The sequence below is a fragment of the Lagenorhynchus albirostris genome, chromosome 18, assembly GCF_949774975.1.
Source record: "Lagenorhynchus albirostris chromosome 18, mLagAlb1.1, whole genome shotgun sequence".
NCBI classification, from domain to species: Eukaryota; Metazoa; Chordata; class Mammalia; order Artiodactyla; family Delphinidae; genus Lagenorhynchus; species Lagenorhynchus albirostris.
Genome location: NC_083112.1, coordinates 69,262,472 through 69,287,095, shown reverse-complemented (window position 1 = coordinate 69,287,095; position 24,624 = coordinate 69,262,472). Strand labels below are relative to the sequence as shown.

The following is a 24,624-nucleotide window of genomic DNA, read 5'->3' as shown; positions in this document are numbered from 1 at the left end:
TGAGAGGTCTAGGTAGAGAGAGTCTGAAAGATTCCCGCCCCCCCAGCAAGAACCAGTCTCCCTTAGCCTCCACCTGGAATGGCAGAACTTCCAAACTTCCTTGAGAGTTGAAAGCCACTGAGTAGGACGAACACTACTGCTAGAACAAGGGCCCAAGTTAGAGACCAGGTAGAGAGTAGAGGAGATTGAATGGTGCTCCACAAAAGTATATCCATGTCCTAACTCCCAGGCTTGTGAATGTGACCTTATTTGGGAAAATGGTCATTTCAGATGCAATTAAATTAAGGATCTTGAGATGAGATTAATCTGGATTATCCAGTTAAGTCTCAAGTCCAATAACAAGTGTCCTTATAAGAGAAGGGTGAGGACAAGATGCAGGGAGTATGAGGAAAAGACAGAGACAGAGATTGTGGAGTGAGGCTGCTGCAAGCCAGGCAATGTCTGGGGCCACGAGATGCTGGAAGAGGCAAGAAAGGATCCTCCCCTAGAGCCTCTGGAGGGAGTGTGATCCTGCCGACAGCTCGAGTTTGGACTTCTGGCCTCCAGAACTGTCATAGAATGCCCCTCTGTTGTTTTAAGTCACAAAGCTAGTGCAATTTGTTGCAGCAGCCCTAGGAAACTAAAACAAGGGGTGTCACTGAGAACCAGAGATCTTAGCAGGAGCTGCAGGAACTGAGGTGGTGACCAATTCAGCAGAGAGAAAGCCCAGCGTCCCCTAAATAAGCGCCATCACTGCCCCTGATGGGGGACAGAGGACCAGTCACATGGCCACAGTGGACCAGAGGCCAATGACCATCACATCTTTGACTTTAAACCAGACCTACAAAGAAAAGGAGCATTTATTCAAATGTAACTTAAGTTTTAAAGGACAAAATTGGATTCATGTAGCAAGATTCGGTTTTCAGCCATCAACACAAATGGAGGGCTTATGGACTACATTCAACTGATATGTAAAAATATGAAGAAAACTGTTTTAGTGTCGCATATCTAAGTTTACGTCTGTGTATTTTCATATAGGCTATACCACACCCCAGGGTTCTTGCGGGAGGATTAAATGAAAAAATACTATAGCTGCAATTTGTCAAGCTATTATTATTATAGCCATTGTATTTTACAAATGAGAGCACTGAAATTCACAGTGGGCTAGTGGTTGCCACGCGGCTGGTGACTGTCAGAGCCTATTTGCCGGCCAAGGTCTCCAACCCCATTGCTCTTTTGCACCAGGCTGCCAACCCACGTCTGCTTAATTCGATTGTGAACTTCGTAGCGGTGAGCACAGTATCTCATTTAAGTTCCTGACCAGGCAGTATCTGACACAGCGACAGAGTCCAATTTAATCGAATAGCATAACCTTGCTGTGGTTAAGTAGCCTGCCATCTGTCTGGTGTTGGGAAAATAATTAAAAATAAAATCTCCTGACAATCCAGAAAACCTCCACCAAGGTAGACAAGAAAGAAAACAGTTTTATTATTGAATAGCACTAAACCAGACTGTGATGGGCATCGCGGACAGCCCAGCAAAGTGATCGCAGAGACAGAAAGCCGTGTCACCCTTTGATACACATCCCCACAACACATCCATTCTCTCAGGATGAAAACAAGTAGTCCTTAGGCAAGAAGACTCGACGGCATCATTAGTTAAATACAGTTCCCCCTAAATTCACCTGGTAACTGAGACGGCCCTCTGTGATAGCTAATTGCCTTTACCCAAAGGAAAATAAAACTTTTCATATCTCCATGATAAATAGGTAGTTTTGCAACATGGGTCCAGGTGGCTAAGTTATAGTCCCAACTTCCCATGGAGAAGGGGAGACAGGGCACTCTTCCTGGGTTGTAAAATGATGAGACTTATTTAGCTTTTAAAAAGATCTGTATACATCTCAAAGGGACAGAATTTATAAGCATACGTTTTCAAGGAAATGCACTAAGCAAAGGGAGGGGAACTGTGGCTTTCCCTTTTTTAATCAGGGAAATTATTTTTTTCTTTTTAGATTTGTGTTGGCCCTTTCCCTGGGGAGATAGGAAAGGCTGTTAGGTTAGGACACAGAGCCAGGGCTGCTTCCAGTGCCCAGGAGAGACAGAAGTGGTGTGAGACAGCTCAGATTCACAGCGGAGCCCTTCAGGTGGCCACTCTGAGTCTGGGAGAGGAAGCAGGAGAAGGGAGTACTGAGAGTACTTTTGATGATAACGTCAAGGTCAACCTCAAGGTCACAGGACAAGGGCTAGACTTGGAGTGAACTATGAAATGTCCTGTATAGAATAATGTCTGGTTTAGAGTAAGCCTGAATATATCTGTGCCCAGATGTGCACAGTATGGTGGACGTGGTGACATCAGTAAAAAATCTGTGGTCTAATAGAGAATAGACATGTGGTTGCCAAGGGGGAGGAGGTATGCGGGAGGGATGGATTGGGAGTTTGGGGTCAGCAGATGCAGACTATTATATACAGAATTCATAAACAACAAGGTCCTTCTGTTGTTCCTATAATACAGGGAACTATATTCAATATCCTGTAATAAACCATAATGGGAAAGTATATAAAAAAGTATATATATATATGTGTGTGTGTATTACTTTGCTGTACAGCAGAAATTAACACAACACTGTAAATCAACTATGCTTCAATATAAAAAGAATTAAACAAAAGAAAAAAAATCTATGTTCTAGACCATTCTGTATCCTCTTTAAGTTCTGGCAGGATCCCAAAGGCTGTGGCCATTCACAGGAAGAGTGCTGGCAATTGTCCTGAGCCAAACGTTGTCAAAACTCCATAGTAGTTGAGGCTTTTTTTTCCCCTTGTTATATGCTCATTAAACTTGGAAAACAGCTAGCCGTTAACTTCTGTATAATAATCTCTCTGGTGCTTAAGAGTCATGACTAAATTGCCTCGATTTTCTTACCTTTGTGCTTAACAGTCTAATAGTAACAAATGGGAATAATTTGCCAAGAGGGAAATTAAAAGGAAGAATATATATTAAGAATGAAAAAGATTATCAAATGAATGTGGTACTTTAGAGAATTCAAAGTTGAAAAGGGACTAGAAATTAAAATATTTTTAAAATTCTACTTTTTCGTTTTCTTTCTTTTACCGTATTTACCCATTCCAAATGAAGTATATGCCTTTTTTTAATTTGGGAAAATATAGTGAAATACAAAAAAAAGGGAGGGGGAGTCCATTTTTTTCACAAAGACAGGCACCGTTAACATTTCTAAAGTACCTCCTCCTAGCATTTTCTCTATTATTTCTTTTTGTACATACTTGCACTTCTACCATATATACTCTCATTTAATATTGTAAGCATTTTTTCTACTGTTAAAATTCATGAGTGTATTAGTTATCTATTGCTATAGAACAAATTATGAACAACTTAAGAGCTTACAACAATAAACATCTATTATCTCACGTGGATTCTGCAGGTCTGGAATCTGAGACGGGCTTAGCTGGGTGTTTCTGTAGTTCAGAGTGTCCCATGAGTTTGCAGTCAAGATGTTAGCTGGGGCTTCAGTCACCTGAAGGCTTTACTAGGGCTGAAGGATCCACTTCTGAGATGGGTCAGTCACATGGCTGTGGCAGGAGGCCTCAGCTCATTGCCACATGGGCCTCTCCATAGGGACACGGCACCTGGCTTCCAGCAGAGTGTGTGATCCAAGGGGGAGCGAGGTGAAAGCCACAATGACTTTTACTACCTAGCCTCATAAGTCACACACAATCCTTTCCGTAACCTATTGGTTATACAGACCAGCCATATTCAATGTGTAAGGGGATACACAAGACTGTGAACACCAGTGACTCACAATGTTGGAGACTAGCTACCACAATGGATTTGTAATGGCTGCATGAATTTTACAATAGAGATCTCTATAACTGTATTAGCTATTTAAATAAGGTTAGATGTTATTTCCAGTATTTCATTATTACAAATAATCTCTCAAGCACTTTTGTACATAAAGGTTTTCATTAGTACTTCAGGTTATTTTCTTTGAATACAGTCTTAGAAGTAAGATTGTTGAGTTATTTTTTTAAAGGTTTCTTAATTTTCACTTTAAATCAGTTTTATAAAGCAAATTAATATTTTATATTGTTTATTTCAGTTAACAGATGCAGTTCCTTTAATGTCTTTGCTATAAGTATCTTAAAATACCTATGCAGTGATTCACAACTCATGTTTAATGCATTCTATATAAGTGTATATTTTAGGTAGATATTCTATATCATATATATGATATTTTGATACTTATGGCGTGTGGGTTTTTTCATTGCTATTTAACCATTTTATAGATCCTCCTGAGTTTGTTTGTCGCTGTTATTTTGGACAACTTAGAACTTGATGAAGATCTAAAGAAGCTTAAACAAGTAAGTAATGTATGGGGGATTCTTTAAATCGGCATTAAAAAAATAAGGGCAAAACATGTGCTCACAGGTAGTATTAAAGCAGTTCAAGGTTCAAAGTAAAAAAAGATAGATTTTAATAAATTAAGACAATCTGAGTTGGCAAATAATTTTCTTCTAAGTTTAACCTTCTCTAATATCAACAAAGGAAATTTTTATTGCCCTATGATTATCCTAGGAATATTTTTATATCATTATTTTGAGTAAAATTAAGATGGACATAGTACAGTAAACTGAATTTAGATTCTCCTTCTGCCATTAAATGAAGATAGTTTGGAAATGAAATGCCTCAGGGCCAGATTGCCATTTGGCATAATTACATGTAATACTCTTGATCATCATCATAAAAATATTAAGCATAAACTTGCCTGATGACTAGACATTAAAAGAGAATTTAGTCTGGGTGCCCAAAGTGGTTATAAGAAATGGGATAGAATAATTGATCAACTGTGTGCCCAGTTGTGTATGAAAATAGATTGGGTGTTATGGCATTGATAATCATGTTCCAAAAATGTAAATGTAAATGTGTGAAGATTATGTTATTGATGTTGGCAGAAAGATTACAGGTGTGATTAGCTATTCTCATAGTTTTTGTTCCATGGAAGATACTTGGCTTGAATATTTGACTCTGTCAAAGAAAAGAGACCCTTTGAGAAGCAGAATTTATAAAAGGGGGGAGCCTGGATAAATATTCTTGGCTTACCCTCCCCAGCACTGCAATAGTTGGAATTATTAATATCCCAGTGAAGATCCTATCTGGAATTTTAGGAAGGCCCTACACATTCAGAATTTTCAAGTTGGATAGAGTTGTCTATTTTTAAAAAAACAAAGACATAACCTATTTAAATTTTTGTTGTTATTTATATATCTGAAAATCCCTTTAAGCATTTCATTGTTTTACTCTTGTTTATTTCCAAAGCCTATGCTTTTAACCAAGGGCAGTCAATAAGGAAAAAAGAAACAAACATATTTGATATAAAGATGCCCACTGCAAGCATATCAAGGAAGGATTTAAATTCTCCCCTGTCCTGGGGCTACACAGGCAAATAGTTATCTGAGTGTGGTGGGCATGATTTCTTCCAGATCTTTTCAATTTGTGGCAACAGTGGTAGGTTCTTCAAATGAGGGTTGGGAAGTTCTTTATGCCATTGATGCAAATACTTCCCATGGTTTCTAGTTGTAGAAGAAATATGTAATTAGTGAGTTCAAAATTGAAATTGACCAACCATATAATTAGACACAACCAATAAATATCTCTTGCTGTATAACCACCTTAGTCCTTGCTTTACAAATCTGGTATTTATTTCAGGATTTAAATGATTTTACTCTATTTTTATTATTCCCAGAGAAGAGGATGGGGAAAATGTGAAAAAATGGTTGATTTTCTTAATGTTTCAAGTTCCAGAAAGCACTCTGTATTCCAAAGTCTGTCTTTATTCAGTTTAAACTTGTTTTTCAGTCTTTGACCCTTTCCACTAACTAGTCTGTAGGTTCTTAGAGCTACAGTCACGTTTGTGTGAGCACTGGCCCAGTGCCAGCTACTTTGTATTTTCATTTATTTAAATTTCACAGCAACCATGTGATGCAAGTATTGTTAATAGCTTCATCTTACAGGTGAGGAAACTAAGGCACGGAGAAGTAACTTGCCTAAGTTACTAATAAGTGGCAGAGTTAGGATTTGAACCCAGGCAATTTGGACCAAAAGCCCAGACTCAGCCTCTATGCTATATTGAGTCACATTAAAGCTATATAAATGCCAGACATGAGTCATGCCATTGTGGAGGCTCATTCATAAGACTGTTAGTTACTTGTTGATAAATAATGATATCTTAGGTGACAGAGACGTCATTATATTCATGAAATAACCATTGATGTGACAGGCAGTTTCTTGAGGAATGGAGGTGAATTAAGCTACCCGATCATTAAAACTATCCAAAAGGCAGATGATCTAATTAGAGGCACTGGAGTTAGGACTTTGGCAGAAGCTAAGAGCTGAGATGCTTACCATTCACTCCACATGATGGCAGACACTGGCCAAAGCACCTTTTCCCTCAGGGACCTTCTGGAGCAATGACCCTCCTTAGACACAGACATAAGGTGCTTGCAGCATATTGACATTTTAGAGAGGTCTCTAGAGACTTAATGTACTTTATTATGATTGTGGTAAAAACAATTGTGTTAAAATATACATGTTGGCGCATAGACATTTTTCAAGAGTAATAGAAACCGTGTGAGCCATCTCTAAAATGGAGACATTAAATATGAAACACTGAACGGGGGCTATTAGAAAAAGTCGGTTCTCATGCTTGGGAGAGGGATTATGTCCCTGGAGGTGGATGGGATAGGAGACAATGGTAGAAAGCTGAATGGTACAGTGAAGAAACTAGAATGGGAGAAGAGAAAGAAGTGAAGAAGTGAACGAGGAAAACATCCAAGAGATGAAATTAAAGGAAAGAGCACAGATTATTAATCTAAGCCAATGATAAAGGGGGAGAAATGTGACCGAATGCTACATCAGATTGCTCCATGCACCAGAGCTTTTGTGAAGAAGCTCCCTGAGGCAAGCACAGTCTGCAGGATCAATGGTGCTGGAACTGTATCCTTCTTAAGTAGGAACATGCTACTTATTGTTTCCCCATTATTTTCTGAAGTTGCCTCCTTGCTCTTTAAGACAGTGGTTTCCAGCCAGGGATGCTAACCCGTGGGGCTCTTCAGGAGAAACTATGGGACCAGCAGCCTTCTTTAACACTTCAGGAAACCTAAAGGGAATTGTGCATTTACCCGACTAAAATGCCTACTTCAGTACTTTTAGCTGGAAATTTGTGAATTCTGGGCAGCAGCACTGCTTCCCTAATGCTAATGCTCTGAAGGCTCTTCATATATGCTTTTCTTTAAGGAAAAAGAAGCGTTGAATAATTTATTGCTTAATAAAGGCATTTTGATAGACAGAAACTTTTTTAAAGAGAGGACTCAGGGCAATAATTAAAGGGCTCCTTGGGGATGACTTTGGGTAGGTTCTGATGTAAATGCTCATTCCCAGGCCACCTGTCTCCATGCCATCACCAATGTTTTGCCTTTAGAGCCACTAATGTAGCTTTTCCTTTGTCACTCTCCAAAATAAATAATGCTCTGAAAAAACATGCCAGTTATGCCTTCACATAAAATTCATCTGTTGCTTTCCTAGCAGCAATATAGCAGTAGCAATCATTTCCTAGCTGCCATAATTTATGTGACCCCGTATCTAATTAAATAGAGACTGTGATTCTCTTTCAGCATCACCAAAACCCAACAGAGGAACTGGAGATAGATAGAGATAGAAACAGAGATATATAATGGGTTTTTACATAAGATCAGAAAATTGACTAGAAATGAGATTGTCTGTAAATGTATAATTTGGCTGCCGAGAAGCCAGGTCAGTTCATATAGAGGCTAAAAACCCCCTTGACCTACTGCTGTCCTCTAAACAGCAGTAGGAGACAATGACCTTCATGCTCTGTGATGCAGCAAAGACACTGGAGAATGTAGGTGGAGTTTTGCAAACTTAGAAAAGGAAGAGAATTCTTGCAGCTTTAATGATTTTTGCAAATTCAGTGCAAGACAGATATAAAGCGTTTTCTTTTAAGCAGTAGAAGATTCATTAAACTATGAGGGAAAAAAAAGACCCATAGAGAAGCCTCAGGGAAAAGAATCATTGAAAAGGGAAGTAGAGATAGTCTGTGTAGATTAAGTTCAAAGCTCTGCAATTAAAACTGTTTCCCCAGCTCTGTATTAAGTCCCATTTGAGTCTTGCCTGGTTCAAATTTGATAATGTTTGGTCTTCTATGATGTCCAATGCATAGTGAGGGATGGACACGTAAAGAGACTTCTCTCTCTTGTTGATTATGATTTTAACAAAACAACAAAACTCTTAGTCCTTTTAAAAATATGAGCTCCAAAAAAAAAAAAAAATATATGAGCTCTGGGTTAATGTTTCTCCGTAGCCTTACCTGGGGGCTTTCATTTTCATCTCTGTCTTGTCTCCTGTATTGAAGTCATTCTGGATTTAGGGCAACAGCAAGGGGACAGACTAGCCACTCAGCTAGGCACTGTTTGCCATCTCCTGATCTGAGTCGAGCCTTCAGTCTTCTTAGTACTTTTTCCATCTCACAGGAGTGAACTCAAACGAATGTAACATGAAAGAAGGATGCAACTGTTACAATAATAAATATTCCCTATTGAAAACTCCCTGGTGCCAGGCACCTCATATGCAATTACTGAATTTAATTCTAAATGTTAAAGACACAGAAACTAACATTCAGGGAGATAAATTTCTTGCCCAATTTCATATAATTTGTAAAGTGCTTAAGTTGGGATAATAAGGGCTTTCTCACCCCAATGCAGGTGACACACAACCTGCTCAGAGAATCAGTTCATTCATTCATTCTAAGGCGAGTGTCTGGAAAATGGGTTGGTTGAGATGCTTGCATTTTTGGATCAGCAGACTCTCTCGCTGTGGATGTGTAGATTGGAGGTCAAATTGTAATCAGAATGTAGCTCAGTGAGCTGGGAATCAGTGTGGGGTGTGGAGAAGGAGGGTTGTGTGATTCAAATACGTAATGGCATCAGGCTAATGTCACTTGAGGTATTCCTTTTACTAGATCTCCCCATTTTTGTAATCCTGGGGTCTGAATGCCCATCTACTGTACTTCAGATGTTGTGTTAGGGGCACCAGACATAATGATGAGCAAGATATTGTTCCTGCCTTCAAATAGCTTATGAACTGGTGGCAGAAAGTGACAACTAAACAGGTACTACAAACTGTGGAGCACAAAGGATACACACATAACAGATGATGAAATTAGATATGTTTTCTCCCAAGTGTGGCACAGACTAAAATCTGTAATTCCCATCTAGGTGAAGGAAGTTAGAAGAAGGCAGTGTAAAGAAGCATGCTTGAGACCAAGAGAACAGCAAACTTTTTCTTTAGGCAAGAAAAAGCATAGTGGCTTTTTGGAGGCCACTAGGAGTTCACTGTGACTCAAGTATAGAGCAAGGGAGAAAATGGTGAGCTGGACAAACAAGCAGGGACCAGCAGAGGAAATGCCATGAGCAGTGCTAAGCCACTAGATATGACCCTGTGGGCATTTAAGCCAAGAGCGACATAATCTCCCCTAGTTTCTATTTTTTTTTTTAATCAAAGTTTAGTTACTGTACAATATTATAAGTTATAGGTGTACAATATAGTGATTCACAGTTTTTAAAGGTTATACTCCATTTATAGTTATTATAAAATATTGGCTATATTCCCCATGTTGTACAATATATCCTTGTATCTTATTCATTTTTTAGATAATAGTTTGTACCTCTTAATCCTCTACCCCTAAATTGCCCTTCCCCCTTCCCGCCCCTCATTGGTAACCACTGGTTTGTTCTCTATGTCTGTGAGTCTGCTTCTTTTTTGTTATATTCACTAGTTTGCTGTAGTTTTTAGATTCCACATATAAGTGATACCATACATTATTTGTCTTTCTTTGTCTGACTTATTTCACTTAGCATAATATCCTCCAAGTCCATCCTTGTTGCTGCAGATGGCAAAATTTCATTCTTTTTTCCCCTACATTCTTCAGTTCAGAGAATGAATTGAAGGGCACCTAGACTGAAGATAGGAGAGCCAATCCCTGAAGCAGATGGTGATTGCAGTCTCAACTAAAGGAAATAGAGATGAGGGAACGTGAAGGAGTGGTGACGTACAGAAGAGGGAATGCAGAGGGTAGGATCTGGTGACCCGTCGGATGTAAGATGAGCAAAGGTTGGAGACGAGAGCATCACCCAGGTTTCTAGATTGCCCCAGATGTGCCAAGGCAGAGGATGCAGAAGAAGGAAGAATTTTGGGGTTGGTTTGTTTGTTTTATTTTGGGGAGTGGGGGGGTCATATTTTCCATGAGATGCCTGGGAAATATCTATGAGACAATGTCTGTGGATAGATGTAAGGGTTAAAACTTAGAATATCGAGGCTGAGACAGATATTGGAGAGAAGCAAAAATTAACATGCAGGTGGTAAGTTAAACCTTTAGAATCATGAGTTTACCAAGGGAAGAATGGTTCCCTGAGGAACAGCAAATGAATCCAGTGAGCCAATGAGAAAGAGCCCGAAATGGGAATGAGAAGCCCAAGAGGTAGGAGGAAAGAGTAGAACGTGTGTGTCATCAAGAACAAGGCTGTGGTTCACAATCTCAGAGACTTCAGAGAGGTCAAAGGTGGTCACCATAGCAAACAATCCTAATCCTAATCAGAAAAAATAAAATACTTAGGAAAAAACATAACCAAGGAAGTGTAAGATTTCTGCCCTGAAAACTACAAAACATTGCTGAAAGAAATTACAGAAGACACAAATAAATGAAAAGACATTCTGTGTTCATGGCTTGGAGAAGATATGGAGAAATTGGAAGACTTGTGCACTTGTTGGTGGTGTAAAATGGTGCAGCCGCTATGGAAAACAGCATGAGGTTCCTCAAAAAATTAAAAATAGAAATGATCCAGCAATACCACTTCTGGGTATATATCCAAAAGAATTGAAAGTAGGATCTCATTGCAGCGTTACTCACAATAGCCAAGAGGTGGAAGCGACCAAAACGTCCATTGACAGATGAATGACTAAAGAGAATGTGGTATATACATAAAGTAGAATATTATTCATTCTGACATGCAACAACATGGATGAACCTTGAGGACATTATGCTCAGTGAAATAAGCCAGTGACAAAATGATAAATGCTGTATGATTCCATTTATATGAGGTATCTAACGTAATCAAATTCATAGAAACAGAAAATAGAGTGAGGGTTGAAAGGGGCAAAGAGGAGTTGTTGTTCAATGGCTATAGAGTTTTAGTTTCAAAAGATGAAAAGGTTTGAGACCTTTTGCACAACAATATGGATGTACTTAACGCTACTGAACTGTACCCTTAAAAATGACTAAGATGATAGATGTGATATTATGCGTTTCTGACCACAGTTTTTTTTTTTTAATTTTGATAAAAAATTGGTCACCATATTGGTAAGGTGGTGAGAGCAGGCTTAGGGATTCTGATGGTGCAGAAGCTGGGTTGCAGAAGGTGAGGAGTGATGACAGCTAAGAAAGTAAAGACGAACTGTTAACCTTTTCCTCTCAGACTTCTCATGCTCTAAGTTTCCAGACAGACCACCTGGTTACGGACTGATTCTTAATTTTTATAGTTATGTAGTAACATCATTTACTACAGTGCTACCCAACCGTTTTTTTTCCCATTGCGGTTTGCACAGAGAGTGACATTTGTACAACAGCTGGGAATCACATGCAGCTGGAGGCATCCAACACTAGGATTTCTGCTGCTGCGGGAAAAACTCAGCTGCCCAGGGGCCAAGGATAGATACCCCAAAGAAGCTATAAATCATCAGTGGCTGAGTTGGAATGCGCAGCATTTTACTCAAAGCCTTTGATGTAACCCAACTGCACTTGAAGCCACTCTCTCAATCTTTTGGTCAGAGATGACTCTTTAGTTGTCAGTTTACATATTATTACCCATAATTTAACATAACTGAAATCTCAAAACTCATCTTATATAGCACTTGATCTGCTATTTCTGATAGAGCTTCATTGTTAGGCTTCTTTTAAAAAATAAATTCTTATGCCACATTAAGACATAAACAACAATAAGATCTGTTTAAAGAGATGAAGTAGCTAAGACTGAGAACTATTCAGATCAGGGTTCAAGCTAATAGGTCACAACAGAAGCTAAAAATTTGAGGATATCAATTATCAGCATAAGAAAACAGCATAGAGTGGGGAGGGACAGATAAGATGGGGGTACAGACTACCGTGTATAAAATAAGTAAGCTACAGGGATACGTTGTACAGCACAGGGAATATGGCCAATATTTTATAATACCTATAAAAATGGAGTATAACCTTTAAAACTTGTGAATCACTGTGTTATATACGGAAACTTACATAATATTATAAATCACCTATACCTCAGTTTTAAAAAGAAAAAGAAAAAAAAAAAGACAGCAGCCTAGAAATCTAGAAGTCAATGCAAAAATGGTGAGCAGCCAACTGGAATTTTGGAGTTAAACAGGTACTAGTCAAGGATCCGGGAAGTCAAAACAAAACAGACCAGGTACCTGTTAGAATTGATGTCTTCCTATTACGGGTTGAATTGTGTCCCTCAAAAAGAGATACTGAAGCCCTAACTCCCAGTACCTGTGAATGTGACCTTATTTAAAAATAGGGTATTTGCAGTTGAAATCAAGTTAAGGTGAGGTCATTAGGGTGGTCCCTAATCCAATATGACTGGTGTCCTTATACAAAAAGGAGAAGAGAGACACACAGAGACAGAGACTAGAGCGATGCATGTACAAGCTAAGGAACACCTGGGGTGTGGACCGTCACCAGAAACTAGGAGAAAGACCCTCCCTCAGAACCTCCAGAAGGAACCAAGCCCATAGACACTTTGATTTGGGATTTTCAGCCTCCAAAACTGAGATAGTAAATTTCTGCCGTTTCAAGCCACCAGTTTTGGGTACTATGTTACAGCAGCCCTTGGAAACGAATACACCCCCTGGCCTCAAAAACAAAGGACTGCTCTTGGCCGCCAGGAAGTAACAGAGCTGAAAGATAGTGGGTGCTCTCAGGATGGCGGGCAGCTTTCACCAACCAAGAACAGCTTTCTCAACAGATGGACTTAGTTTCTTTTGCCCTTAATCAAACAAGTCCCATAATAATAAATGTTATAAATTTGAGACTTTCTTGGAAGAAGGGTTTCTCTAAGTTCTTCCAAAATTTCATTCTATGTGTGATTGACCCAAACCAGATCACTTTTAGAGGCTGTTGTTTTCAGAAACCTTGCTCTTTGCCTCATCCCCTGGTACTCAGGACGGTTAATAAGGCAGCTCAAGTCTCTCTTGACATTGAACAAACATAAAATGACGGGCCTAAGACTGTTCAAGTTTACATTGATGAGTTGTCGGCTGTGTCAATTGTGCTAATTCAGAATTACTTTTATTACAGTTTATCACAGCACTCTACAAGATAACCTCTCAATTTTTTTTTCTCTTAAATTCTGAAGTATCTTTAATGAGAAAGGCATTCTTACAAAATCAGATGGCTCTTGACATTATTACGATTTTTTTTTTTTTAAGTGAAGTTTGGAGGGAAAATGTGTACAAACCAGGCAAGAGGGTTACTCTTCAGCATACCCGGTCCTCAGACCCCTGCCCAGCCATGGAGACACTATCTCACTTTGCTTTCTTTAATCACGAGAACAAAAATTTGAAACACCAACAGCGCTATTTTTTCTCAGATCCTTTCACAGGCAATGGGAAACTAGATGGTTATGGTTCTAAGAAAAAAACGTGACAATTGGTTTTCAGTTTTCTGCAGTGTCTTGCAGTCATTGAATTGCAAACAGGCTCTTTGGTAGCTGCGTTTAGACATGTTTCAGGAGTGAGGTAGTGAATTTTGTCCTCTGTGTGCCCATACACTCAACATGAGGTGTTGCCATTGCTTTGATTCCTTTGGGACTCAGGTTTCAGCAGCCCATCTGTTCTTTGTTCTGAGAAGCCCACGTACTTGTCTATTCCACCCAAAACGTTTCTGCTATCTGCTTGTTCATTCAATTCCTTCAATCTTTGAGTCCCTACTGTGTGCAAAACACTGGGCCAGGCATTAAAGAGATAAGAATAAACAGTTAAATTTTCTGCTCTCATGGAGCTTAGGGTCTAATGGAGGAGTTGGACATCAGTCAAATAATCAGAGCAGTGAATAAATATTTATAATGTGAGATGAACTTTCTGCAGAAAAGAACGGCATTTGAGTGAGGAGTTAGAAGACCTTGACCCAGATGGGGGTCAGGGAAGTGGCGAAGGAGAAAGAGACACTTGGGCTGAGTTTTGAAGGAGGGGCAGCCGTGAACTTCATGGGGGGTGTTGATAGGGAAAGGGAGGGGAGAGCATTCCAGAGAGAAAGAAACATGTTCAGCATGACCCCAGAAAAAAGTGGTGTAAAGTGAGTATAGAAAAGTAAGTGGGGCATAGACCATGCAGCACCTTGAGAAACATGCCAAGAACTTTTCCCTTGGGGACTTCCCTGGCGGTCCAGTGGTTAAGAGTCTACACTTCCAATGCAGGGGTGCGGGTTCAATCCCTGGTCAAGGAACTAAGGTCCCACATGCCACGTGGCATGGCCAAGAAAAAAAGAACTTTTCCCTTTGCCCCCAGAACAATAGGAAGCCACTGCAGGCTTTTACGATGGGAGGCAGTGTGAATCGGAGAGCTGTTTGGGAAGCAAAATCAGCAGGGACTTGGTGAATGTTTAGATTTAAGGACATAAATGAGAGTCTCAAGGATGACTCCTGGTTTCAGGTTCATCTCCTTGGATGGATGATGATACCATTCACAGAACCAGGAAACATTAGCACAGAACTTTATTTGTGGGAAAAGATCAATCACTCAGTCTTGGATATGTTGAGTTTGTGATGGGTTTGAGACTCAGCAGAGACACCTAATACTTGGTTGCATGTGTAGGTCTGGAGTCTAGGAGCAAGGGCTGGCTGGCTAGAGATACAAATATGGACGTTCCATATCATTCTCAGTTGTTTATCCAGTGCCTGCCATGTGCCAGGCACTGTTCTAGGCCCAAGGGGTAAGTCAGCAAAAACAACAGACAGAAGTGTCCGCCCTCTTTGATTCTTCAGTCCTAGTGACGCGCTCTGTACTAGTGGAAGTTGTAAATCTGGATGAGGTTGTATAGGGTGGGGGGAAAGGAGATACCGCAGCCTTAAGGGAAAATAATGATGCTGGTGCTTAATGATGCTGGCGCTTTGCCTTAGGGAAACACACATAATCCATCTTTGTTTTTGTCCCATGTAAATGTTTGTTCTGTTACAAATAACACTTTTTCTGTCTCAAGTTCAGCCTCCCAGTGGGAGAAGAATCTGATTGGTCCAGCTAGTCAACATCATTCCTTTTAGGCTGGAATTTTGTATCTCTGCCTCTCAATGCTGGTCAGCCATACAGAAAGCCATCAGCTTTGAACTGATGGGTAGATCCAGACCAAACCACAAAGTGGGCTCCCCTGAAATGTGGCTGGTTTCCTAAGACAGTCCTTTCTTCTCCTAACTCTCCACTCTGGCCTTTGCTCTGGAGGAGCTAGACCCCAAAGAAGGAGATGTGAAAGAAGAGACCAGGTCCCCTTCCCAGTTCTAGAAAGGAAGTCATACTTGTGGGGCTGGGGTGGGGTAGGGGAGCAAGGCTTGAATCACAGATGAGACTGGATTGCCCTGGACTGATGTTTTTATAACCAAAGGTGGCCAGAAAGCTATGGAACTTATCTAAGAAGGGCAACCAGTCTTTTTCTTTATTCATAACTGAAGGTTGATGGTTTCATTGTCGGCCTTTCCTTACATTCTACCCACTACCGTTGCTCAGTAAGAGTCACAGTGGGAGACAGGGTATCACTCACAGCCATATGACTATTGAATATTTTTTACTCTGATATTAAAAGAATGACTTAGATTGTTACTAAGAAATGAGAAATGTATATGTATGTTATTTTATTTGATGTTATCCCTATTTCCATGTTGTTTTGCATAAAATATGTTAATGTGAATTTTCATAGTGCATCTAATAAGCCCTTTGCCCTCAAAGTATGCAAAATTGAACAACTGTACAATCTACCACAGGCATACTCAGGAATGATACTTGGAAAGTGCATGATGGTTGCCTGAGAAGGAATTACTTAAGAGGACAGAGCATGGGTGGGAGTTCAAGACCCCAATGTGAAGACTCCAGTACAAAATATGTGTCTTCCAAACCTCCGATTTAAAGTGTGGGATTTATTTTATAGTAAATACCATCACTGACACTAGTTATCTGTAAACTAAGGTGGTACAAATAAAGAAACTTACGGAGATAATGAGAGCCAGATTTCACACAGAGAAATAAGTTACAGATAAGCAAAGGGAAGATGCCAAAATGAACCCTCTGGCAATTGGAATAGGAGTATCAGTATGAACTCAGTTATTGTAAGACAGATAGATACATAGATGCATAAATAGATATATAGATACATAGATACATCAGTAGATATATAGACATAGATACATAGATACATGGATACAAGGGTGGATACATATATACAGCTCTATGGTTACATAAGATACAACATAGTAAGTAGATACTAAATATAGATATGTGTGTATACAAGGGCTCATATACATACATATATTTCCTAGGTCTTTCCTCTGGGCGAGGCTAGAAGCAGTGACATGCCAGTAACATCAAGAAAACCCAGTCCTAAAATTTTCGTTTCTAAAAACCATTCTCCAATAAAACAAATCAATATTCTTTGGAGAAATGACTGATTCTAGAGTTGAGGCAGGTAAAACACAAGATGAGACTTAAGTATAATCCTGGATGGGATTCTGAAACAGAAAAAAAGACATTCCTGCAAAATCTGGGGAATTCCTAAGCAGTTCTGCATTTTGGTTCAAAGTATTTGACCAAGGTTAATTTTTTGGTTTTGATCAATGTCCTATGGTTATGTAAGATACTAACATAAGAAAAAGCTGGGTCAAGGGTGTACAGGAACTCTCTGTACTATCTTTGCAACTATTATGTACATTTAAAATTATTTCAAAATAAAGAGGTTGTTTTTTTTTAAAAAACAGACTAAGAATTTTCTATGGTAAACTCTAATAACACTATATAGAGACATAAATTGGCTGCTCTGTTGCCCTGTTCAAAGACTTATATGTTTGTGAAGCTTTATACCATAGATACATTGTATAGAATTTATAGTCAGTTACGATTTTTCTTTTAATCTTATAAAGTTGGAAGCATAGACTTCATCAGGAACAAAGTGGTGTTTTATGGTTTTGTTTCTGATAGAAAATCTGATGTGGCTTGTCATTTCTCTTCATCTTAGTAATATAATTCATCTGAAATTGGAAGAATCATTTGTGCTGGTTCATACGGCTGATTGCACGTTGTAAAGAGCCTAAGGAAAGGGTAACCAAGTGATGAGAAATACCACAAATAGGTCACTTCAGCCTGTTTGTGGGACACATTGATGCTGCCTTTTTTTGTTGTTCATCTCGTCACCATTGTGTTATCCTTGTCTCTTGTGTAAAAATATACAGTGAGGCATGGGGCCACAGAGAGCCCCGCCCTTAATTAAAAATTGTCAGCTTAGTAGGGGAGAGATACACAGAATTAAGGAGTTATAGTGCAAAGCCCTGAGCACTAGGGTCGAAGACCCAGGGAGCCTGGGGGAAGATGTGCTTAACTCAGGTTGGAGCCAGGTCGAGAAGGTATGTCTAAAAATAATGAATCAAATTTTATTAGGAAAGTGGGAAAATGTATTCCATATAAAAGAAATAGCAGGTGCAAAATTGCAGAAGTAGGGGCTTCCCTAGTGGCGCAGTGGTTGAGAGTCCGCCTGCCAATGCAGGGGACACGGGTTTGTGCCCCGATCTGGGAAGATCCCTCATGCCGCGGAGCGGCTGGGCCCGTGAGCCATGGCCGCTGAGCCTGCGCGTCCGGAGCCTGTGCTCCGCAACAGGAGAGGCCACAACAGTGAGAGGCCCGCGTACCGCCAAAAAAAAAAAAAAAAAAAATTGCAGAAGTAAAAACCCATCTATTGCTTAAAAACGCTGTTTTGGTGAAATAGTATACAGCAGTGTTGAGAAGCTGAAGTTCTGGAATCTGAAAGATGGTGGTCAAATCCCAGCGCTTACCACTTCTAGCTGCGCGACCCCGAGCAGCAGATTTGAGCTCCTTGGACCTCAGTTTCCTCATCTATAACAATGGAGCTAATTATGGTACCTACATCAGGGGGCTATTTTGAGGATTAAATAGTGTTAGAAAATGAGGCAATGAACAAAGCGTTCAGCAGAGTATCTGCACACGTTTACTACTGCAAGTACCAATTGTTATTCTGAGAAATCATCCTAGAAGAGATGGTTTTTGAAGGAAGTATTGTAATTAACCAAGTGTGGAAGGAAAGTGTGTTGCAGGCAGGGGGACGGTATGTTCAAAGGCACAAATGGTACTCTGTGGAAGGGACACACAAACCAATATTGTTAGAGTATAAAGGGCAAGGCATGAGGGGATACTTTAAGCCACGCTGAGCAGAATTTATTCTACACGTAATTGACCATCCTTGAATTACTTTAAGGCCCAGGAACAAGGTGGTGTTTCTTTCTTAGATGGTCTTTAAGGTAGATGTAAAGGGACAGGACTACGATGGAAACCCAGTTGGGAGGGTTTAAGGAGTGATAGTGAGTCCAAGTGCCACTGGACTCAGCAGCCTGGGATCAGTGAGGTGGTGGGAGAGACCTGGGGCCCGAGAGGGAGTGGACGAGGGGAAGTTAGTGCCGAGGAGTCGCGTAGATGGTAAGCAAGCTTCAAGAAGCAAGTTTGAAAAGGGAGGGAGAATAGGATAGGACACAAGGTGAGGAGAAATGTTTGCCTTTCTCTATTTTCATTTTCATTTTTTAAACCAAGAATCTTGAGAAAATAAATCAATCAACGTAGCGAAGGGGAAGAAATTGGAGCGAGTGGGAAAGGGTGAGGCAGGCCCAGGCTAGAGGGAGGAGGGGTCGACAGCGCGCATGCGGCATCCTCTCCGTTTAGCCCCCTCACTGAGATGAGACCATTGTCACGTCGAGCCCGCAGTTGCTGTGGCTCAGTGATACCTTTGGTTTTTATAGCACATTTCCCTTGAGTAATTCAAATTACAGGCAATACACCATCTCTGTTAAATATCTGGCATTTATATAAAAGAGTGAAGATCCTCATTTTTCATTTGAGAACATTGAAATCCAAAGCAGTTAAGGGATTATAAAATGGAACAAAAATTTAAATCTACATCTTACTTTTTTACTGATGCACTATGCTATCTCCTGTGTTTTCTAATGCAAAACAGGGAGGACAATTATGTGAGTGCACAAAAATGTATATTCTGAATTCCCTTTGGTCTGGGCTTTTTTTTTTTCCTATTACTTACTGAATATTCATCTCATAACAAGAACCAAACATCTAGTTTACATGGAACTCTAATATAATTTCATTTGAAGTGGAGCAAAGAATGCATTTTTTTATCATAATAAAAATGTTTCGGGCTTCCCTGGTGGCGCAGTGGTTGAGAGTCCGCCTGCCAATGCAGGGGGCGTGGGTTCGTGCCCTGGTCTGGGAAGATCCCACATGCCGCGGCGCAGCTGGGCTCGTGAGCCATGGCCGCTGAGCCTGCGCATCCAGAGCCTGTGCTCCGCAACAGGAGAGGCCACAACAGTGAGAGGCCTGCGTACCGCAAAAAAAAAAAAAATGTTTCTATGACTCAGTAAATTCCCTAATGGAAACAACTGTGTCTCGGTTGAATAACGCAAGACAGATACGATGTAAAATAGAGGTGTTTGGACCTAGAGGAAAAAACATGCAAAAGCAAACTCTATTCGTTACTACTATCTCAAGGAAACCGTTCATTCCATTAGTGGGATTTTAAGGGACAATAATGTAAAGAAAAACAACCGTTCAACATCATTTGGTATTCTGGTTTTTTAATAGTTTTCTTTCTTTTACTGTCTTGTTAACATTTTCTGCTAGCTTAGGTTTGTTGCAGGTAGTACCTACATTACCGCCCAAAGAACCTTCTGCAGGACATTGAAAGCCTGTAAGGTCTTAGGTTCAGTGTTGTAACAAGAGCATGAAAGTGAACATTGCCTGTACAGCTTAGGGATGTCATAAGATGGTGTAAATGCATCTGTGCTTCTGGCCTCCCAAACCAGGAGGCAAAGAACAGCCACTTAATTCCCAGCTCCTCCAAGAACACCTCCTCTCCCCACTTTCTTTGGGGTCAGGCTGTAAGGGGGAATGAGTAACAGCTCTGATTTCTTGAGAGAGGTGGAAGAGGAAATGCCACTGATCAGCTGAAGTTATGAAATTACCTTGAACGTTTTGGGGTGCCAGCTGTCACAAATAAATGTAGCTTTTATGGCCCAGATGCAGACCAAGAAATGAGCCCTCCAATTTACATCCAGAAAACTCCAATTTGAAGTGGGAAGGTACAGGGTTTATTGAAGATTTTTGTAAAAGAAGGAAAAAACAGTGACTTAAACCCTTTTTTTCTCCTTTTTGGCCCTACTGCCCTGACCCTGACCCTAACTCACAGCCTGACACTGACCTTAACTAATGACCTGACGACTTCAACACTTTTTAAAGGAAACATTTTTAAAGTGCACAGTATTGCTGTCTCACATGCAATTATGTAGCTAAGGGACATTTGCACAGAGGAAAAAGGAAAGGTTCTCCCCTCCAAGAAACTCTTTATTGGATTCAATAGGCTAGTGAGAAGTATCCCTTATATATATTTGTATGTCAAGGTTTTATAGTAACATAGAGATATTAATAAAAACCAGCATGTTTGATCATTACTCCAGATAGGTCATCTGCAGCTCGGGTTGTAGAATCACAGGTGCAGAATAGCAAGAGAAACTTCCTTGAAAAATAGTAGTTTATGCTTTAGCAAGAGTCTCCGTTCTGAATTACTGAGTCATGTACAGATCTAGAAAAACCAGCAAAAGCCATTATGTAAAGAAGCAAAGGCATGGGACTTCCCTGGTGGCACAGTGGTTAAGGATCTGCCTGCCAATGCAGGGGACACGGGTTAGATCCCTGGTCCAGGAAGATCCCACATGCCACGGAGCAACTAAGCCCGTGCGCCACAACTACTGAGCCTGCGTACCACAACTACTGAAGCCCACGCGCCTAGAGCCTGTGCCGCAACTAGAGAAGCCACTGCAGTGAGAAGCCCGCACACGGCAACGAAGAGTAGCCCCTGCAAGCAGCAACAAAGACCAAACGCAGACAAAAAAAAATAAAAAACCAAAAGAAGCAAAGAGAATTCAGCCTTAATTGACTCAGATAACACTGAGGAACTCCCTTCTCCGGGTTAAACGGAATGTGGTCCTTTTTCATATGTGGAAGAGTCAAAAACCACTCTTCAGTTACATTAACCCACAGATCTCTGCACATTTTCCAAGCCAGAATGGACTAGATTTTAAAATGAGAATCTTTCCCAAGTCTGAATGCTTTTTAAATTGTTTTCTTTTAGAAAATCACACCAAAAATTACCCAAAAAATTTATTTAAGGTAATCCTTCAATTCAGTTATTTGTTGCAGCATTCAGAACGGAACTGAAACTGAATAATGCTTGAATATTTTAACAGCAGAAAGCCCAGGCTGAAATATGGCAGATTTAAGCAATGAGGCAGAACGGGGTGTGTGTCGTGCAGACCAATTACTCCCAACTCTCTTGAGAAGCACAAGTAAAGGAAAAGCCTTTCAGCCACCCAATGTGTAATGATATCTCAGCAAGACAGATGCTGAGCCATAGAATAGCACTGAGCTGAGATGATTTATATTTTTTAAAGCTCAAGGTTTGAAATTTTTTCCTTTGATTCTAATTTCCTTTTTGCAAATTTTTTTTTTTAAACCATGTGAGTCAGTTGCAAAGCTATCATCTGATCTATATGCTACAGCCAGACTTCATGCTCAGTTGAAGCCTCCTCCTTCCTTCGGACTGTTCTTTACATTAGGCTTTTCAATAAACAGAATAAAATCTTGGGATTCTCTGTGCTACTTTTCTTCCATTCAAGAATCATAACCTTTGAAATAATTTTTAAGTGGAAATTTACGATTACAATTACTATATATTAGTAGGTCAGCTTTTGTGATACAGTATAATGATCTTAAATTATTATCCAGTATATCCAGTATAATCCATGCTATTCCCTCACTTGCATCAAAGTAAATTTAATCTTGGAAAATCTGTGCTTACATGCAGAAGGGGAAAGAATTTGGATAAAAGCTAGAATACCATTTTATCACATATTAAAGAAACTTTATAGTGGCTTCAAAATACCATGAAGTACTTCCGTTTATCCTGGCTTCCTGATCCCCTTCCACCGCTCAGCCCCTCGACACACACACACTTTCTAATCCTATCTTGCACTTGCTTCTTCTCTTCTCTTTTTGTAGCTCAGTCATGATCATGGTCTGGGGAAGAAGCAATGGTGAAGGTTATGGAGGTTAATAGCAGTGAAGTAAGAATTAAATGATTGTGCTCAAATGCATCATCTGCCCTTAAAAAAAGAAGAAAACTTTTTACTAAACTATAATATACTTATAGAAAGAGGCATTTTGCTGAATTTTTACAAACTGAACCCCCCCCCCGTGCCCAGCTCAAGAAATATTGACTGTACCTTAGAAGCCCCTCCCCGTACACCTGTCCAGTCATCATGCTTCCCCCTCACCCCAGGGTAAACGCTCTCCTGGGACCAAGCAGATAGGCTAGTGCTGCCTGTGTTTTAACTTGATATAAATGGAATCATTCAGTCCGTACTCTTTTGTCTTGTCTGGCTTCCTTTACTCACTGTTCTATTGGGAAATTCACCCAAGTTTTGTGCTTGGATGTTGTTCGTTGACTCAGATGTTTCAATGGACCACAATTTGCTCTTCCAGTCAGGGGCTGATGGGCACTTGAAGAGTTTAAGTTTGGGACTCTTACAGGTGGCACTGCTGTGGGCTTGGGAGGGTGTAGTTGTGCTGGGCGTGCACACGTGTCCAGGAGATATACACCCGGGAGAGGATTTGCCCGGCAGATGAGTGTGTGTATGTTCATCCCTCATTGATGCTGCTTATCTGGGAACAACCGAAAGAGCACTGGTGTTCGGAAAGAGGCCCCTTCCCTCAGGTAGAAGATTCGCGTCAGTGCCTCAGCAGTGAAAGTGGACGTGTCTGTCATTCCAGCAGCCACTCACCTTTCTCTATTTTAATTACCCCATTTGGCACATTTACGGGGCAGCAATGCCTGATAGTCAAGAGGATGGCTTGCAGGATCCTGAAGAACCTTCTGAGCTTCTCACCTGCTCTTTGCAGTTTTAAGGTGCAATGATCAACGCATGCTGAGTTCAGATCCATTTAGTCACAAACAGTTATTATATTTCTACTCTCTAAAAGGTGCGATAAAAGTAAATTAAAAGTGGAATCTTGCCCTTAAGGAGCTTACAAGCTTTGGGGAGTATAACTCTAATACAAGTTAGAATGAGATGAGTTCCATTTTAAAAACATATAGGCATGGGGATTATTTTTTAATACTGGTAACCTACACCTGTTAAACATTATGTTCTAGGATAGTTGATTAAATGTTACAAAATATTACGTGTAAACTTATTCTAAACATTTATCTGTTCATCAGTGGCAGACGTACATTCAGGTTAAATGTCACAGAGTATAATTTTATTCTATTCTGTGAATCTAGGGACACCGATATTTCACACCAACAAATTTATTCAACTGGGAAAGATATTTTCTGCTTGTCTCTCCATCCTTTAGAATATACCTAAAATCCTTTCTTTTATTTCCCAGTTATCTGCTGGAGAGTTTAGTTCTGCCATCTGATCTGTCTAATTACTTATTCCACAAATACTTGTTTAACTTACTTTGTGTCAAATATTGTGACAGGCCCCGGATACGGAATAGTGAAAAATTCTCACACGATCCCTGTGCTCCAAGAGTTTACAGTCTCAGGAAGAACAGATACAGAGTTTCAGGTCATACACTATAAGTTAAAATAATGCTCTATGTAGTGGGTTTCACAGTGTCCCCCCAAAATCGATGTCTACCAGAAACCTCAGAATGGGACCTTATTTGGAAATTAGATTTTCGCAAATGTCATCAGTTAAGATCATATTGCTTTAGGGCAAGCCCTAATTTCAATGATTGGTGTCTTTGTAAGAGAAAGGAGAGGGAGATTCAGATAGAGAGACAGAGAAACACACAGGGAAGAGGGATAAGCAATGACAGAGACCAAGGAACAACAAAGACTGCTGAGAAGCTGGGAAGAGTGAAGGAAGGATTTTTTCCCTAGCGCTTTCAGAGAGAACGTGGCGTTGCTGGTACCCTGATTTAGCACTTCTGGCCTCTAGAACACCAAGAGAATCAATTTTTGTGTTTTAAGCCACTGATCTTATAATGATTTGTTAACAACAGTCCTAGGAACCTAGTACAGTGAGTGTTAGGTTGAACCATAAGAAATTGCCCGTATTGACTGCTTTGACCTACACGAACATGGCGACTTCATTTGGTTCAACCCAATATGCTGTGAGCTTGTGAGAGGAAGACCTTGTTGATTAGAGGAAGCTTCTCAGAGGGATTTCTGGT

The 24,624-nt window shown here is 40.2% G+C and overlaps 1 protein-coding gene across 1 annotated transcript in view; it reads left to right on the top strand.

Moving 5' to 3' along the window:
* Positions 1-24,624, top strand: part of NALCN (sodium leak channel, non-selective) — a 293,862-nt gene that overhangs the window by 183,539 nt on the left and 85,699 nt on the right. Inside the window, exon 15 of the mRNA XM_060129171.1 lies at positions 4,278-4,352. Coding sequence (XP_059985154.1) covers positions 4,278-4,352 — 75 coding nt within the window. The remainder of the gene's footprint in view (positions 1-4,277; positions 4,353-24,624) is intronic.